This window comes from Gracilinanus agilis, chromosome 3 (genome assembly GCF_016433145.1).
Source record: "Gracilinanus agilis isolate LMUSP501 chromosome 3, AgileGrace, whole genome shotgun sequence".
NCBI classification, from domain to species: Eukaryota; Metazoa; Chordata; class Mammalia; order Didelphimorphia; family Didelphidae; genus Gracilinanus; species Gracilinanus agilis.
This window is the reverse complement of record NC_058132.1, coordinates 67,517,569-67,537,596: the sequence shown is the minus strand read 5'-3', so window position 1 is coordinate 67,537,596 and position 20,028 is coordinate 67,517,569. Positions and strand designations below refer to the sequence as shown.

General features: G+C 36.3%; 1 protein-coding gene across 6 annotated transcripts in view; it reads right to left on the bottom strand.

Annotated features, from left to right (window-relative positions):
- The window catches only part of EPB41 (erythrocyte membrane protein band 4.1), a 126,568-nt gene that overhangs the window by 85,294 nt on the left and 21,246 nt on the right, over nt 1–20,028 (bottom strand). For all 6 annotated transcript variants that reach the window (XM_044667951.1, XM_044667952.1, XM_044667953.1 and 3 more), the window contains exons 3-5: nt 19,369–19,473; nt 6,082–6,124; nt 219–294 (exon numbers count right to left, since the gene is read on the bottom strand). In XM_044667951.1, the coding sequence (XP_044523886.1) occupies nt 219–294; nt 6,082–6,124; nt 19,369–19,473 (224 nt within the window). The remainder of the gene's footprint in view (nt 1–218; nt 295–6,081; nt 6,125–19,368; nt 19,474–20,028) is intronic.

The following is a 20,028-nucleotide window of genomic DNA, read 5'->3' as shown; positions in this document are numbered from 1 at the left end:
AAAATTCTGGGGCTTCAGAATATCAAAGAGAATATAAGAGAAGAAAGTGAAAAAAAGTTAAGAGATTTCCCTCTTCAACTCTTACATCCAAATCTTCTAGGAAATAGCATTACCTTTTCCAAGTTTAATAACTCTTCATCCTCATTCTGGAAATGGAAATTCCTTGTGCTTAGAACAATAGAAATTACTTTTAATTAACTTAATAACTCAAGTATTACCTTGTTATATCTTCTGATAATTGTGCTGGGTCAGGTGGATAAAACTTCACATTGAATGTAAAATTCCAAGGGGCTCCTGTAAATACATAAAAGCGTTATGCCAAATAACACAGGGAAAAAATAACATATAAGTCAAAAGGACTTATATCAATAATGTTCCAGGCACACTATTTCTTAGGGGAAGGGATGTCAACCAAAAATAAAAAAAAAAAGACAGCCAGTGAAACACATCTTTGAAATAAGTGGCCCTGACAGAAGGGATCACAGTCAAGCAAGATAGCGTTGAAAGTAATATGCTGAATTTATTTTATACTTAAAAAGAAAAGCAAGCTGTCTCTAATAAAGATTTCATAAACAATTCTCTATATTCTAAGTAAAAGGAAGTGTTCATTTTAGTTGATGTTAATTAGGTTCAGAAAAAAATAAGTACAAAACTTGTAATCCATAGGCCTCTTTCAGGTCTCAAGTTTTTTAGAACAAATGGAGTAGGCAGAAGGGGAGTATTGGGAAAATGTGTATATGTCTCCACAAATTTGGATAACAGAGTAGCTATACTGTAGGAAAAAGAGTTGTAGAGATACCAATAAATTCTCATTATACAAAAATCAAAGAAAAAACCAGTAATAAAATTATTAGCTTCACTATTTACTCAAATGCATAAAATATGGTAGTGATGGTGAACCTATGGCACAGGTACCAAGGATGGCATGCAGAGCACTATCTGTGTGCACTTGGCCACCCTCCTCCCTTCCACCTTCCCTCATCCCCCAGAGTTTGTTTCTAGAAAGGCAGAAGGACTTGGGCAGAGCTGCTCCTTCCCTCCCCACCCTCACTGTGCCTCACAACATTTTTTCACATCCCCTGCCCCTCTGCCCAGCAGCTCAATGGGAGCATACAGGGACTAAGATGGGTGGCTCACAAGTGGCAGAGCTGAAGGGGAGCAGAGGAGACTTATGTGGTGTCCTCCCTCTCTCTACACTCGCCGAGGATATTCCTCATTTCACCTGACCCTCTGCCCAGTAGTCCAATGGAAGCACTTTCTCCCTCCCCTGTGTGGGGTAAGGGGGGGAGACAGGACACTCGGTAGAGGGGTGGCATGGGGGCAGGGCCTAGCACTCCATCTCTAAAAGGTTCACCATCACTGAAATATGGGCTACAAACAAGGTCAACTAGATCATCTAACATATGGACAAAAATGTGATGTCCTCTAAGTTTTTATAAGACTTGGAAGGATAAAATCCATAACCATACCTTAGTCAAAAGAAAACAAACAAAGGGGTTGGGATTTAGAACTGCTTATTGAGATTATTGAGAGTATACTAATGAGCAAATCCAGGAACCAGGATGATGTTGAAAATGGTGGAACATGGTGAAAATCATAAATTCTCTGGCGCTCAGTTTCCTCAAGTGTAAAACAAGGGAGTTGGACTCCAAAGTCCCTTCCAGCTCTATATCCAAGATCTTATGAATATATGGGTTAGAGATGAGAGGAAGCAGAAACAAAAAGGGCACTGTTATCAGAGTATTAAAATATAGGAAAGAAGGGAGAAGTTTTGCAAAAAGCAGAAGCTTGCTTTTGCAATCCATACTGGTTCATGAGCAGAACACAAGGTCAAGATTCCAAGGAGAGTGAGTAATATATAAAAAGAGGAACTGAGTATTGGACGGGACTCTTTGGTTCCTGTCTCTCAGGAGCTTGGAGAATTCACTTCCTGTCAAGGAAGAATAATGGATTTTCTGTTGGAAGCCATTTGACCCTGTACCTGAAGTTCCTCTTTCCAGCTATCTAGCCTCCAAACAGATTTATTCACCAGAGTTTCATCTGTTCCTGCTACCTGTGTTCCTGAGTTCGAGTTTCTTATTTATATCTAAGTTATGGAGAAGAAGCCAACCTGAGACAAGAATATCTGTCTGTCAACAAGGAGACCTGCAGCCTTTTGGCTGAAGCCTTGAGGATGACTCTGACATCTACTTTCACCCTATCAAAGCAACCTGAACTATAAACTTCCTACCAAGGATATTTTGGAGGGTCTATAGTTAGGAAAGCTAGATAGGGAATTTGGGGAATAGACAGAATGTAGGAGTCAGATAGCATCAAGACCAGAAGAAAGATCCATGAGGATCTTATAGAATTGGAGGGAGAAGTACTTAGAAATTTAGATTTACAGAACTTCCCTTTGACCCTCCTTCCTTTATCTGTGTGAAATCCTTCAAATAAACCTTTCCCTTTCCCAACAACCCTTTTGCTATTGAGGACATCATTATCCTTCCCGTCACTCAGACATATAACCTCAGAATCATCATTGATTCTTTATTCATTCACCACAAGTTGTCAAATCTTGTCATTGCTACTTTTTCTATATCCCTCTGATCAATCCCCTTCTCTCTACTCACACAGACACCACATAAGTTTAGGCCCCCATCACCTCACATCTGGATTACTGCAACAAACTTCAAGTTGAGAAAAGAGGTCTGAAAGCATATGGTAAGCAGATAAGAAGTGAGTAAGAGAAGGGGAACTGTAGGCAATGAGTATAGACCAGTGATGGGCAAACTTTTTAAAGAGGGGGCCAAAGGAAAGGAAATGCTTTTCTGTCAGTCTGTTTCTAAGGCAACTCTTTCAAAGTTTCATTGTATTGTATCCTACTCATTGTATTCGTCAGATTAGGGATAATGTCCTGTAGTCAGATAGAACATTTCAGGGGGCCACATCTGGCCCATGGGCCATAGTTTGCCCAACACTGGCATAGACAGTTTTTTCTAAAACTTTGGCTGTGAAAAGGAGAAGAGAAATAAAATAGACAAGGAAATAGTAGGGTCAAATGAGGGTTTTTAAAGGATGAAAGAGAATTTAGCATATTAGGGAGAATGATTATGATGTCAAATTTCCAGGGGAGTAAGAAGGAAATGGAATTGGGGTAAAATAGAGGGTTTGGCCTTGATGAAGAAAATGGAAATCTCTTAAAGATGGAAATAAAAGAAGAAAGAAAGGGGGATGATGTCAAGGGATTCTGAGATCTAATCTAGAAAAGAACTGAGAACTCATCAGTAGGAAAATGGTCTTTATTTTCTCAGTAAACAATGACTTATAGGCATTAATGGCTTGTTTTTAACTAAGTTCTGTTATGCTTCTATAGTGTTTTATTTTGTCTTTAACACTGACTTCGGCATTTGTTAATAGTAGTAAATAAAACAAATTATATTTTGAAGGAGTTCAGATTCCACAACAATTATTCCATTTAAACACTCTGGATATCTAACAAAAGACCATTTGGAAACTGTAGATCAATGATCTACTTCAATGTTTAATTTAATATTAGACAATGCAGTAAAGGCGATGTCTGAAAACAAATCAAACCTACAGCCCAATAAGTGTAATCCATTTCTCTACTTCCTTATAATAGAAAAGTCTAAAATGGCACTCCATTTAGGAAAATAATTCTTTATCTGATTGTCAAAGACAAGTCAAAATTCTTTTTTTCTATTTCTTTTTCTCTTTCCCAAATACATGCAATAACAATTTTCAACATGTTTTCTGTAACTTTGAGATCCAAATCTTCTCCACCCTCCTTTCCCTCCTCCTTCCGTGAGATGGCAAGCAACCTGATCTGAACTATACATGTACAATCATGCAAAATACATTTCTATACTGGTCATGTTGTGAGAGAATACTCATATGAAGCCAAAACCCAAAATAGAAACACACACAAATAAAATAAAGTGAAAATAGTATGCTTCAATTTGCATTCAGAGTCCATCAGTTCTTTCTCTAGAAGTAGATAGCATTGTTCATCATACATCCTTCAGAATGACAAGCCATGACTCTTAATGGGTCAACTGTTATTTTATATTTTACTCCTTGTAGGGAAAGTTTGGCACAGAAAGGAGATCTTCAGAATGTTGCAAGCAAGGAAGCTTGAAGAACAGGAGTGACAATTGGAAGGAGCAAGAGAGGCTTGTGGGAAATAGAACCAGGAGGAGGACTTAGTGTCTGGACTCAATGGGAGACAGAGGACTTTTACGTCACCTCAGGATTCAGATTTGGATACCTGAGATTTTCCCTCTCTTTCCCTGTGTGCCTTGAAGATCTGATGGCATTCCTGCTTCTCCTGAATAACATTAAAGAGGCTGATTAGACATAGCAGCGTAAGGGGTCTTTGACCCAGGAGGCTTGCTGAACCAGCCTGAAGATATCTTGCCCAACTGTGTGCCAACCAAGAAAGACCTTTGCTTCCCTGTCTGTAGATTAGATAGATAACTGATTAGAGGAAGGAGGAAAGAGCATTTTTGGCCAAAACCATTGGCTTGGCCCTAGCCAAAGAACCTCATATCTATAGTGACTGAATAGGGATTCCTACCTCATTCTCCATACCCATCCTTTAGCCTGTGTTACAATAAACCACCCTGTTAAGATATCTGCAGCCAGAGAGGTTCTTTGTGAATATCCATTTAGGATTGTAGGGGTGAGGGGAAATTTGGGGGAGTCAACTCTATTAAGCAACTTATTAAGCTTAAGTTAAGCAAAACTCCGAAGCTGTCCATCATTGTTGTTCTCCCCAACATGGCTGTGTTCAGAAAAGGCTCCTTGGGGTCCAGGCATATTGTTAAGTCCTGGAAACCTGTCTATATCCCACCCCATAGAGGTCTTTCATCTGAACACTGGTTCCTGTCCATCCCTGTATCAATATCATCATAGGGATAATCCACTTGAAGCCCTCAGTGAAGAAAGAGGAGGGTAACCCAGATAGGATAGTTTTAACACACACACAAGTCTATCAAACAAATACACCTTTGGGTTTCTCTCTATCAATCATCATAACAGTTTAACCATCATTTTAACATCCTTAAATAATTTTCAACAAGTTGAAGACACAATCTGTTTTACTGTACCTTAATCCAGGCACCACTAACATATAATGTTTGCTAATTCTAACTGGATCTGAAATAAAGTTTAGATTTAGAGTATCTAAATCCTTCCCTATCTCTCTCCCTTCCATTAACCCCTAAAAGGCTGACTAAAAAAAATTCAATAGTAAAAGCAAACTTGCAAAAAAATGCTTAAGCCACTTAAAAATAAACTATTTTCTTTCTTTTTTTTTAAAACAAACTATATTCAATTCAACAGCCACAGAAGAACCATTTATATAATAAATCTGGCTCCAATCAAACCAAATTTCATTTTCTACTCTATACTGGTTTTCCTCTCCACTCAGTCCAAATTAGTTTTAAAAGTACTCAAAATGATCACAACTAATACAGTTTTGAATAATACATCTACTATGAGGAGAACACAAGTCACTTGGGATTACATTCAACATTTTTATGACTTTTTCTCCATTATCAGGGGGTTGGATAAACTGATAAGAAAGTGAAGGCCCAGTTTTAAGTGATTCCTAATTCTATCATTTCAATTCTATCACTATTTTCATACTGCAATTAACAATTCTTTGCATTTCTTAAAAGCTTTCTCTAAAATCACTTGATCTAAAATGCAGTGGTCAGAATTACTCATAAGTTAGAAAATATTTCTGTTGGATGCCAACTCTTCATTGCATTAAGGAAAAGGGGCTAAAATATGGCTTTTGCTTTACATTTTCTTCTTCAGACCTACAAACATCTTTAATGAAAGCCATATGTCTAGGCAGAAGAGACCTATCTCCAATTTCAGAATGATCCATTTTTATTATCTTGCTGTATCTTCCTATTCACTTTACCCACTATTAAAAAACTGCCTACTTTGAAGGCCTTGCCTCATTCTAAAAATGTCAAATTAGGGATTCTAAAGTTACTCATTATTGGAGAAAATGTGATCTACCAATAAGATTAAGAAATACCATTAAAATGGGTAAGGATGCTCACTTACCATGAACCTGCTTTTTAATTTCTTTGGCAGAATCTAGCCAGGTCTGTAAAAAAAAAAAAAGAATAAAAATAATTCATACAGAATTCTACAAATTTATCACCAGAAACAACAGAAAGTAGAGAGCCAGTTATTTGTAAACACTCAACACTTTTGACCAGAGCTGCCATGTTAAACCTAGAGAAAAAATGAGTATTACCCTTATTCAGTATCTATCTGGACTTACTGCTCCCCTTATAAATTCATGAATAAGTTACAACAGTGCCAGTTCACTCTTTCTACTTCTTGAGAGTGCTAGTAAGTCAAAATAAGAGTGGGGTTTCATTCCCAACCCTATCAATGTAATCACAGAAGGCCTAGGTACCTTGATTGAATCAAAGAATAAAATAGTTGTGAATAAGCCCTTCGTTAATGTGAGAGGATAATGTTTTAAGAATTGGATGAAGGCAAATGATACCATATAGGAAACACCTTTGAGTGGTTTAAATAATCAAATATTTTCCTATATATAAAAATAGCAGGCAAGCCAACCATTTCTTTCTCTACCCACATCCCCTTCCTCAGCATCTGAGAGACTTTATCAGTAACAGTAATTCAGGGTGAGATTGTTAGTCACTAAGAGAAAGGCATTTTCAATGAGTGTGGTTGGTGATAGTGGAAAGATGTGCTGACTGTAGACTCTACAAAAAAAGACACCAACCTTTAGGGTTGGAAAAGAGAGCTACATCTAGGGGGAACTTCATGACAATTCAACAAAGGGAGAGACTTACTTCCAGTATCAGGAGTTCTGAGTTACCCATAGCCCCATGTGTTCAACACACACAAGCCTCACTGTAGAACAATTTCTTCTCTAAGTTTGTGTTAACCATCCCTATGGATTCTGTGTGTACTTAAGGGAGAATATGTCTTAGATTTTTGGGACATATTTTTGCCGACTACTATTTTTGCTATATATAGTCCTAGCTGCTGATTGGGTAAGTGCATAATTGCTACTACAGGCTATATTGTGTTATTTAGAATTACTGGGGTTCTATTTGGAAGTATTGAGCCTCAAGATATGTAGTGTTTGACAAACTTCCTGTGGACATATGGGGGACCTTGGAACTACATTTCCTATGATCAATGTGTTTCCCATTTCTGACGTTATATGCTAATGTAGGGAGGATATAAGTTTTGCAAAGCTCTGCTCTCTTGCTCTCTTTTCCCCTGATTTCGGCTGGGAAAGCAGGCTTTACTCAGGCTTTTACTTTTGTCCTTTTTTTCCTCTACTTCAAATGATTATTAATAAATCTTATAAAATATAATACTTGGAGTTATTGGATATTGATTTAAAATTTACATATACCATCGTAATAAATACCTTTTCCTAAAAACTAAATCTGGCTGGTTATTAATAGGAAGCACATGGGGCTTATGAGGGACTCTTGTATTTGCTCCTAATATCCCATAACTAGGAATCTCCATCTTGCTAAAGAGAAGAATGAGGATCAGAGAAATTAAGATGATAATGTCTGCCCTATAGCTAGAAAGAACCACAGAATTCAACAATCTAGTTCAAACTTCTCTTTTTCAGTTGAGGAAAATGAGACTGAGAGATTAAATAACTTCCCTAACATAAAACTAGTAGGAAATAGCAGAACCAGAATTCCTCTGAGAGTGCTTTCACTATATTCTGCTACCACACAAGGCTGCTATGAGCACACACAAAAAAATAAGGTACATAGAGCAGCTGATAAATTGTAAAATATGTATTAATTTAGTAAAGAAGAATTTAGAAGGAGTTCAGGCTTACTTCGGGATTTTATTTTTGCTAGTGATACTATTCATGCTAGATTCTTTTTTTCTGGGGTAGAGGAATTCACAATATGGCTTTTCCCCCAGAGAAAATACTTGCTTCACTCATGGGCAGATAATAACAAGGAGGAATAAAAACTAAGCAAGCAGCTGTTTAACTCCAATAACTTTCATTTTTCAAAATAGCAACAAATCTTTCATGAGAGCTATAGAAATTAGCTACAGATTTCTTTTTTTCTCATCTAGCCAGTGATATTATTATGCAAAAAGAGGAAAAAGAAAGTAAATGTGCTAATATAATTTAAGGAAAATTCAATGCAATTAACTTTTCACCCAGCAAAGAATTGTCACCAATTAATATTACAAACAGAACACACACATTATGCAATTTTCAAGGAGGGATTAAGTTACAAACACCAGGAATAGTCTTCCTCATACCAAAGATGAAGGCTATCTCCTTGCCTATGGAACAGAAATCATGCCCAATGAGACTTAAACTCTTCCATCCCTATCAAAAGCAAACTAAGGCAGACTCTCAATATATAAAGTCTGAACTAACACTTTTATAGTGGGATAGGAAAGGACAGGAAAGGAAACCTTAAGCAAGCTGTGATGACAGAAGGGAATGACTGATGTCTTATAAAAGGCTGCTCCCAAAACTTGATACATCATTATGCCAAGATTTGGCTACTTTGTTTAGGACTCCTGGATTCATTTTTGCTCCAAGCTTCAAAACATCTCCAGGAAGTCAAAGTTCAGGTGAAAGGTCAGGAAGGGAAAGGGTCCTGTACAGGCAATCTGAATGGTTTTCCTACTTTGATAACAAGACAATATAAATAGCTAGACATCCAGAAACTTCTATACAGGTAAGATTCTTGACACAGAATATTCCATATATAGAGTTCTAGAAAACAGGTAGGTAGGAGAAAGATGGTACTGTTCACAGAAGGAAACAATGCTAGGGCAAAGAAAGGTATGTAGATGAAAGCAAAACAGTCTATTCCGTTAACAAGACAGAATCAAACAGAAGGACAGAATCAAAAGAGCTAATAGGGAATTTAAACACAAGTGTGTCAAGGGTGGGGGGAGTTTGCTTTGTTTTTATTTTCTTTTTTAAACCCTTAACTTCCATCTTAGAATCAATACTGTATGTTGTTGGCAGAAGAGCTATAAGGGCTAGGCAATGACTATAAGGGCTAGGCAATGGAATTAGTAGCTTGCCCAGGGTCACACAGCCAGAAAGTGTCTGAGGCCACATTTGAACCCAGAACCTCCCATCTCTAGATCTCTCAATCTCAATCTCAATCAAATGACTCTCAATCCACTAAGCCACCTCGCTGCCCCTTAGGTGTAGGTTTTTTTTTATTTTAAAATTTTCATTTAATTAATTCAGAATATTTTCCCATGGTTACATGATTCATGTTCTTTCCCTCCCCTCCTCCCACCCCCTTCCTGTAGGGCTAATGAGCAATTCCACTGGGTTTTGCATGTGTCATTGATCAAGATTAGGTGTAGTTTTTGAGAGCACTTTGTAACCATTTTTTAAAAATCCTTACCTTCCATCTTAGAATCATTGGTTCTAAGGCATAAGAGCAGTTAAGGGCTAGGCAATGGGGATTAAGTGACTTGTCCAGGGTCACACAGCTAGGAAGTGTCTGAGGCCACATTTGAACCCAGGACCTCCCATCTCTAGGGCTCGCTCTCAATCCACTGAGCTACCTAGCTGCTCCCACAATTAGTAACTTTTAATGATTTTTTTTTAAACCTTTAACTTCTGTGTATTGGCTCCTAGGTGGAAGAGTGGTAAGGGTGGGCAATGGGGGTCAAATGACTTGCCCAGGGTCACACAGCTGGGAAGTGGCTGAGGCCGGATTTGAACCTAGGACCTCCCATCTCTAGGCCTGACTCTCAATCCACTGAGCTACCCAGCTTCCCCCAACTTTTAATGATTAAAGGTCACTAGACCCAAATGAACTAGGCCCCAAGCAACCGAAAGAAATGCTGGATGGGATTGCTGGGCCACAAACTCTTTGGTAAACATCAACAACAAAAATGGGAAATGGGAGCTGCTATAAGACTTGAGAAAGGAAAATATCTCAAAATTCCCCAAAAGGGAGTGGGGCTTGTCTCTCTTCCAGGATAAAACATCAACTCTGCCACATTGTATTTAAAGCTCTTCACAACCTGTCTTCAGATTTTTTTCAGGCTTTCTGAAAATTATACCTCTTTGGCTCTTCTATGTTCCAGTCAAAAGGGATCACTTATTCTCCATATCTGATCTTCTGCACCTCACCCAGGCTCTCCCCTCTGGCCCTCAGTCTCCGGGAAGCCCCAGTTTCCATCCAGGCTACAAGACTGTATAAAGCTGATCTCCATGCTTCCATTATCCTAGGTATCTAATGCCTCTTCTCCCTCCCCCAGGCCCCCGTTTGTTTCCTTACAGGTGTACATGTTCTCTTACTGAAAGTGTTTTGGTTTTATAGTTCTGTCCCCAGTGGCTGGCACACACCAAGTACAGGATGAGATGGTGCCCCCAAAGGAACTAAGTCTTCACTGTTCTTCTAACATGTCATCATAACTGAGGATTTGACCTAAGGCCCCAAAGTTGGTTAATTCACATTTAACAAGCACCTAGGTGCTAAGACATTAAAAATACTCCCTTGCCTGTTCACCAGGGACAGGTATATGATAATATGTCCAAAAGCAGACATAACACAATGTAGAATGTAATGGGCACAAAGAAGACATCCAAAGTACTCTGGGAAAATCTGAGAAGGGACAGAATAAGCATACTTTCAACTACAAGAAATTTTTTAAAAACACAGCTTCACAGAAGAGGTAACAACTAAGCTATGCCTCAAAAGATACAAAAAGATAGAGAAGTAGAGAAGAGGGTTAAGGCCAATACAGACAAAGGGGATGCCAGGTGAATGCACAGAGGAAGAAAATGGCACATGGAGTTCAGGCACAGTTACTAGTCAAGCTTAGCTTGAAGAGAAGTAATGCAAAATCAGGCTAAACATTTGAATGAAACCAGATGATAAAAGGCCTTGAATACTAGACCAAAGAATTCCTATTTTATGCAAGAAGTACAGAGGAGCCACTGAGGGCTATTAAGAAATGGAATTATATGATCAGCCCTATGCCTTGGGAAGATTATTTTGGTAGCAGTGTGAAGGGTACACTGGAAAATCAAAACAATGGACACAGGAAAGCAGTCAGAGATTATTTTAGAACTACAAGTCGGGGGCAGCTGGATGGCTCAGTAGATTGAGAGCCAAGCCTAGAGACAGGAGGTCCTAGGTTCAAATCTGACCTCAGACACTTCCTTGCTGTGTGACCCTGGGCAAGTCACTTGACGCCCATTGCCTAGCTCTGTAACAAATAAAATTAATATAGAAGTATATATAAAAAAGATATTAGGGTTTAAAAAAACATATAAAAAATTACAAGTCAAGAAGACCTTACCTAAGGTGGTATTAATGTAGGTGAAAAAAAAAAGGCAGGTATGAGTACACAGGCAAAATCAAAAAAGATTTGGCAACTGAGTAGAAATGGGCTGGAAGAGGAAGAGAAAAGCCTGTTAAGCTTTCATCTCAGTGACTAGAAGTAAATTAGATCATAGGAATGAGGCAGCTTTGGAAATGGGCCAATCCACAAGTGGGAAAAGAAAGGATGAGTGATTTTGTTTCTAAAAAAGAAGCTAGGGTTTTCCTTTTTGTTTTTACCAGAATGGAAACTCTATGAAAACAATCATGAACTACCAAAGACATGCCTCACCAAAAGATGGATGTTTTGCAATTTTTATATATTACCTTATTTTCCCATATACTTCTGGAGAGGGAATAGTTGCCCAATTTGCCTGGATAGGACATGTAAACATTCTTTCATTTTTTGGTAAAAATATTTTATTTTACCAATTACATGTAATAACAATTTTCCACATAAGCTTTCTGAAGTTAATTCTTCCAAATTGTCTCCCTTCCTTCCTTTCTCTCCCAGACCTGGTAAGCAATTTGATCTGGGTTTCACATGTATTATCATGCAAAATTACAAATGAACTTTCAAAACTAGCATGCATTCTCTGGGAAGAACTTCCCAGCAAGTAAAGAAGGAAGATCCCAATAATGTAAACTAATATTGACTGCATAATTCTTAACGGTTCTATTCTTTTATAGTTCATAGACCAACACTTCTCCCTTAACTAAAAACTTTTCTGTTCTAATTTTCAAAATATCATCCTTTGTGCTTATTGGATTTACTTTGTTCATTTTCTAATTTTTAATGGAATATTCAGTTAATTAATCCTCTAATTTTCTACTTTGTTACTGTATTTGAAGATATTATTTTTCCTCTGATGACTGTTTTGCTACACCTTGGAAATTCTGGTACTGCTATCTTATCACATGGTTACTAATCGTTTGATCTTAATGTGTTCTTCATTATTAAGTTTCCATTTCAGCTACGTATTTTCCTTATGCTTCCTACATAGAATAGTATGTTTATTGCCCTATGGTATATATAATCTATGTTCTAGTATTTTAAACTTGGTTATAGGTATTTTTTGTCTCAGTGTATGATTTTTTTAAATGACATGACATGCTAAGAAATTTATAAATTATTAATATTCCTGTTAAAAGACATCTTTTAAAGAAACCTTTTTTTAAAAATTCTTTAATTCCTTCTGAGGGAATTCAGTTCAGCTCAGTTCCTTATTCTGTTAATCATTCTGTTAATTTTTCTAACTTGGAGAAAGGAATATTAAAATCTTGTACAATAATAGTGTTATTGAGGGTTCAGGTTATTTTGTAATGTAGTGAACTTTTCTTTAGTGAGTTTAGATGGTACAAATATTTTTAAAATAGTTTTTTTTTACTTTTTTATATTACCATAATTTCCTTTAGTATCTTCTCCCTCTTCCAAACCCAGAAGGCTATACCATATAACAGTACTTTAAAAAAAGAAAAATCAGCAAAAGAGATCAAAATCTTGAAAAAGTTTAAATATGTGTATAATCACAACTGTTTGGGACCTGTCACTTCTGCAAAGAGGCAAAATGTGTTAAAATAACAATAACAAAGGCAAACTTGCAAAAGACTTTGAGGAAAAAGCATGCAAGAACCTAGTGGAAGAGACTGTTTACAAAAGCAGTCGACTGCCCGCCTGGAACCATTTGGGGTCACATTCTAGAATGTGAGGGAAGGATAAGGAGGAGGACAGAGAGTCCCAGGGGGCGCTTTTGCCTTAGGATGCTGTGAGTGGGGGAAAAGAGAAACTTCCAGTGGCTATTTTTGATTGGTTACAGGGGTTTTGGTGGAGCTCTGGACTTATTTGAGAAGATCCAGAAATCCAGAAACTCTTTACCTGATCCCGACCCTCATCCTGATCTCATTTTAGTGCTGAGACCTGATTCCTGGAGATTTCGTGTGAGTGAAAGAAGGTGCCAGGACAGAATCTCTCTGCCATACTCCGAGCCAGACCACTTTCGGCCTAAGCCCGTATGGTTTCTAACTAAAACCTTATAATCTGAACTTTGTTCTCATTTTGTGGACCAGCTAGTCAAATTTTAGTTAGCTAGAAGGGTAAAAATTGGATAGAGAGAGTAAATAGAATAGCCCAACAGTGTTGGGACCAAGCAGGTCCTTGTGGACCAGTATCTGAGTGGGAGGAGCTAGAACCTGGTAGCTTAGGGCACTTTTTTTTATCCTGGTCCTCTACCCATCCTGCTATTTATAAAGTAAACATTGTTTATTTGAATAACATCAAACCACAGTCAGATTTTGTGTTAAAGTTACAGAGGACTGTTGCAGCTGACCCTTGGGCATACAAACCAGGCCAGAACCACTGTTTGGGTCATCTCTGATCCAAACCTGAATCCACACCAACAGAACCTCTATTTTAGTGGCTAACACCCCCTTTTCTTTTAAATGGGAGTGTATTTTGAGCCATGCTTGTTTTATTTGTTTGTTTTTCTATAACTGCAACATTCAACCAATAAATTAATAAGCATTTATTAAGTGCCTACTATGTATCAGGCATTATGCCAAGAACTAAATACACAAACAGGCAAAAAAACAGTTCCTGCCTGAGAAAAGCTCACGATCTCATGGAGACAAAAAGCAAACAAAGATGTACAAAAACATTATATATAAAAAAGAGAAATAATTAGAAGAGATAAGGAACTAAAATTAAGAGAAGTTGAGAAAGGCTTCCTGTAGTAGGTGAGATTTTAGTTTGGACTTGAAGGAAGCCAGTAGGTGGAGATAATGAGGGAGCACATTCCAGGTATGGGGAAAAGCTATAGAGAATAACTGGGCTAAGAAATGGAATACTTCAAGAAAAAGCAAGGAAGATAGAGTCACTAGAAGAATATAAGATAGGAAGTAAGGTGTAAGACTGGAAAGATAGAAAGGGTAGGGTATGTTATGAAGAACTTTGAACATTCAATTTTGATTTTTGTGTGATTGTTCTTTCCAACTACATCACTGTAGTGTTGTTTTCTTGACTGCATCACTTCATCTAGATCTTTCCATTCTCTGACTTCATCACATTTGTCATTTCTTACATAGGAGTAACACTCCATTACATTTATGTACTATAATTTGTTTAGCCATCTACCAATTGATGGATATCCATCTTGTTTCTAATTCTGTACTTTCATGAAAAAAGTTGCTATAAATATTCTGTTGTACATTGCAACTTTCTCATCAATGGCCTCATGTAAGCCTAACAATGGAATCGAAGGGTCAGAAAGTACAGGCATTTTAGGCACTTTATTTGTATGATTCAGGTTGTTTTCCAAAATGTCTGTACTGATTTATAGCTCTACCAACAATGCACTAGTGTGCCTATCATCTGACAGCCTTCTAATACTGACTATTACCTACCATCTTTTCTCATCTATACCAATTTTCAAGAAGTGAGATCAAAACCTCAAGATTGTTTTGATTTGTATTTCTCTCAGTATTAGTGATTTAGAGAATTCTTTCATGTGGCTGTTAATAGTTTGCAGTTCTTTAGAGAAATATTTGTTCACATACTTTGGCTATTTGTCTGTGAATGATTTATACATACACATATACACACATACATATTATGTATTTTAGATAAAAAAATCTTTTTCAAAGCAATTAGATTTGTTCTAGGTGCACTGATTTTGTTTCTGCAACTTTTCAGTTTCTTGTAATCAGTTATCTATTTTATCATCTAAAATTGTCTCTATCTATCATCATTTGATTAAAAACTCATCTCCAAGCCAAAGTTGCAAGACATATGTGATCAGTTTTTGTTTTATTTTTTTAATTTTTTTAAACCCTTAACTTCTGTGTATTGGCTCCTAGGTGGAAGAGTGGTAAGGGTAAGCAATGGGGTTCAAATTACTTGCCCAGGGTCACACAGCTGGGAAGTGTCTGAGGCCGGATTTGAACCTAGGACCTCCTGTCTCTAGGCCTGACTCTCAATCCACTGAGCTACCCAGCTGCCCCCTGTTTTATTTTTTAAACCCGAATGCTATCTTAATAACAACTTAAAACAAAAAAGTCTGGACTAGGAAATGGGGTTAAATTATTTGCCCAGGATCAGACAACTGGGAAGTGTCTGAGGCTAGATTTGAACCCAGGTCCTCTTAGGATAAAGCCTGGTGCTCTATCCACTGTTCACCCCATGATCTATTTCTCTTCTAATTTCCTGTAGTATGATCATTAAAATTAAGGTCACATATCTATTTAGAATGTACAACTGAATATAAGTTGTTGGTCTAAACCTAATTTCTGCCACACTGCTTTCCCATTTTCCCAACAGTTTTTAATCGAGAGAATAGTTCTCTCCTAAGTTGTTTGCATTTAAGTTTACTGAACACTGAATTATTGAATCTCGTTGTTTCTGCTTTTGTCTATTCTGTTTCATTGATCTATCTCTCTATTTTTAAATCAATAACAGATGGTTTTGATGATTGATATTTTTATAATGTAATTAAAAATCCTGAAATGCCATTCCTCCTTTGTTGCTACCTCTTCTCTTTATTTCCTTTGATATTCTATACCTTTTGCTTTTCCAAATAAATTGTTTTCTTTTTTTAACCTCTGTAAAGTCGGGTTTGAACATATGAATAGTATAGCATTAAAACTGTAAATTCTCTTTGGCAGTATCATCATTTTTATCAGATTGGCATGACTCAATCATAAGCACTGAATATTCCATCTATTTAAGTTGTTCTTTATTTCATTAGGAGCACCTAGTAACTGAATCTATACAAGTATTTTGTGTATTCTGCTAAATTGATTCCCCAGATATTTTATGTATTTTGTAGTCATGTGGAATGGCATTTCCTTTCCTAATATTGTCTCCTGAATTCTCTTATTATTATGCAGAAATCAGATGGTTTTTAAAGCTTTATTCTGTAGGTTACAATTTGCTGAAGATATTGTCTCAATTAGTAGCTTTGTTAATTCCCTAGGATTTCCTAAATAAACTATCATATAAAAGCAAATCAGGATAGTTTTATCTTCTCTTTACCTATCTTTAAGCCTTTAATTAATTAATTTTTTTTATTGCTCCTGCTAGCATTTTCAGAACTATTAACAAATAATAGTGGGAAGAATAGACATCTTTGCTTTCCTGGGAAAATTTCTAAGTTAATTCCTATTGCTCTTGGTTTTAAATACTTTCTATGATATTAAAAAATGTCCTTCTGTGCCTACACTTTGTAGGATTTCTTCTTTCTTCCTTCCTTCCTTCCTTCCTCCCTTCCTTCCTTCCTTCCTTCCTTCCTGACTTTCTTCCTTTTTTTCTTTCATCAAAAATGAAGGTTCTACTTCTTCAAGTGATTTTTCAGCATTTATAGATAAGCAAGCAGTTATAGATTTTTTTTATTTTTAATGTGATTATCTTTATTGTTTTCCCGACATTGAATAATAGTTGCATCCCTGGTATAAATCCAACTTGGTCATGACTCCTGGATGAATCACTGTAAAATGACAAATTTTTACTTACAATTTTTCAAATAAATATTTATTGATATTGGTCTTTAGTTCTCCTATGCTTTATCATTTCCTGGCTTAGGTATAAAAGCTACATTTGTCTCATAAAAGGAATTTGGTAGGGTGCTTTGAGAATAATTTTTGAAGTATTGGTATTAATTGTTCTTTTAAAATTTGATAGAATTTTTCTGTGAATCCATCAGGACAAGGCATTTTTTCCCCTTTGGTAGTTCTTTTACAATTAATTCTTTTTCAGAATTTAGATAATTTTAAATTAGATCTTTATTTGATCTTGTGGTATCTTATAGTAGTTTGATATTTCTTATTTTTAAGTCATCCTATTTCTTTTATGTTTTTGGTTTTGATAGCATATAACTGCATATTAGGATCTGATGCTTATTTTATTTCTCTTGGTTTTGTTGTGATTTCACCTAGCTAATTTTATTTTTCATTGATTTTATTTTCTGCCCTCTTCTTTTAGCCAGAATGGTTAATAATTTATCAATTTAATTAGACTCTTAAAAGAATCAGCTTTTATTTATCATTTCTAGAGTTTTTTGTTTCTAGTTTATCTATTTCTACCTCTAATTTTTAATATCTTATTTGTATTTATTTTAAGTTTCTTTTATTTGTTGGATTTCTAATTTTTTAAATGCATTTTCATCACATAATTCTCTTTCCACTTTTTTTTTAAAACCCTTACCTTCCATCTTAGAATCAATACTACATATTGTTTCTAAAGCATAAGAGTGGTAAAGGCTAGGTAATTGGGGTTAAGTGACTTGTCCAGGGTCACATAGCTAAGAAATGTTTAAAGCTACATTTGAACCCAAGTCTTCCTGTCTCTAGGCTTCCTACTATTTCCACTAATCCACTTAGCTGCCCCCAAATAAAAGTTTAATAGTAATATTGGTTTGTTGTCTATGGTTCCTTTCAGCATAATGTATGTTACGAATGTATGCTCTGTCTGATAGCAAGACAACGGTTCCTTACTAGAGTTCTTGGTGTCCCTAGACCATGGAGGAAGCTGAAATTGCTTTATCTCTTGCACATACTTCCTATTTTGGAGAGGTTTGAGAGGTTGTGAAGATTCATCAAAATGTCTAGTCTTCTATCTTGTTGGGCATGTGACAGAAAAAGGTGATACAAGTTGAATAGAGATATTGATTCAAGAACTGCCCTTTTAATTCATTAATTACACAAACATTTATTTATTAAATACCTATAAGGAAATTGAGGGAACTAGAACAGCAAGTGGTAGTGGAAATTGAGTGAACAACAATGACTCCAATTCTGAAAAATCTAGCTTGCTTCCCTCCCTATTCAATTATGGGTCTAGTCCAATTTCTGTCTTCTGAGAAAACTTTATTCAGCTGTGGGAATTGTGAAAAAACTTTATCACACTATTTTTGAACCGAGCCCTGTGTGGCTGAGAAACTGGGCCACCTCTACCTGCTACTTCTTATTATTCTTGTTGAGTCATTTGTCGTGTCTTAAGAACCTAGATTATCTCAATCACAAACCTAGATGTATCTAAGGACTGATGCAAGAAGTTTCACCATAATTATACCTCTCAAGCAATGTATACGTCTTGTTTGAAAACTGGGCCCATACTGGTCAATTGGTAATTGTTTACATGTTCCTTTGGTTGAACACAGACACTTAGATGGAGTGGGACACCACTTTTTCTGATTTCGGGGAATTGCATCTATTTACTCTCCCTCAGTTAATTCACCTAGCTGCCCCAAAGAGAAGTTTAATAGTGATATTAGTTTGCTGTCTTTAGTTCTGTTCAGTATAATGTATGTTATAAACTCAGAAAGTTCTTAATCTTTCTGGTTATTTTCTTTTAATTAATTGGTTTTGATTGATAGTTTTTACTGCATAAACATTTGACTCACCCTGTATTTTGGGTCCAGTGCGAAAGCTGAAGAAGGTAACTGGTCTCAATTTATTATGGAATTGGCATGCATTACTTAATAAATCAATATGCTCAGAAGTTCAAATTTTTGTTTCCTGAGTCATTTCTTCTTTCATTTGAGACACCTACAAAGTATATTACTTTGCATAATGTTTAGGAGTCATGCAAAGGCAAATGAAGATATGATCCTCATTCTGAAGGTACTTATAGTCTAGAAGAGGAAGCCATGAGTTGCATCCGAATAAACAAGTCCTACTAATACTGAATTATAAATGTTTAAGAGAAGTCTAAAGTGCTATGAGTTCAGATAAGGAAAAAATCACTTCCAATTAGGAAAATCAGAGATTTCATAAAAGAAATGATATTTGAAAATATTATATAGATATTTCCCTAAAGTATGGTGCACCTACAAATATCTTTATAATTGCAATGAACAGTAATCCTGAGAATAGAAAATGGCAAGGATAATAAAGAATTAAATAATTTCTAAGAACATAGATGCCTTCTTTAACTTTTGGAAATCAAGCATATGTATTTACACTAAATAATAAAATGAAAACAACTAGACATTTTCATATATTATAGTCATTTCCTCACCTTGGAAGTCACATTATCCCATATGGCTAGACCGAAGTAGTCTTCTTCCAATAGATTGAGATGTTCACATACTCTCTTTATTAGATCTTGTCCTTTAGCATGTTTCTGCAAGTACATTTGAAATGATATAAGATTCATTTCATACTTCTGAACTTCCATCATTTGCAAGATATTTTATCAGGCACTTTGGGAAAATATGAAGATTACCTTTCTTGGCTTTTGTGACTCTACTCTCTCTTAGGTCTTTTCTAATCACTCCTTCTAGACTTCTTTACCTAATATCTCCATCTAGAACAATGTCCTTTTCTTGCCCTCTTCTCTTCTCCCTCTACACTATCTCACTTAGTGATCTCATTTTCCCATGGATTCAATGATCATCTCTATGCAGATAATTTCCTGATCTATTATATGGTTCTAACCTCTCTCAACTTCCAATCTCAAATCCTCAAATGCCTACTGAACGTCTCAAACAAGAAGTCCCAAAGACATTTCAAACTGTACATTTTAAGGCCACCGGCTTTAGACTAAGGCAAAAGAGTGGTATGGGTTAGGCAACTGGGGTTAAGTGACTTGCCAACAGCCAGGAAGTGTCAGGTCAGATTTGAACCTAGGATCTCTAGTCTCCAGGTTCTCTATCCACTGAGCAGCAAACCAGCCTAA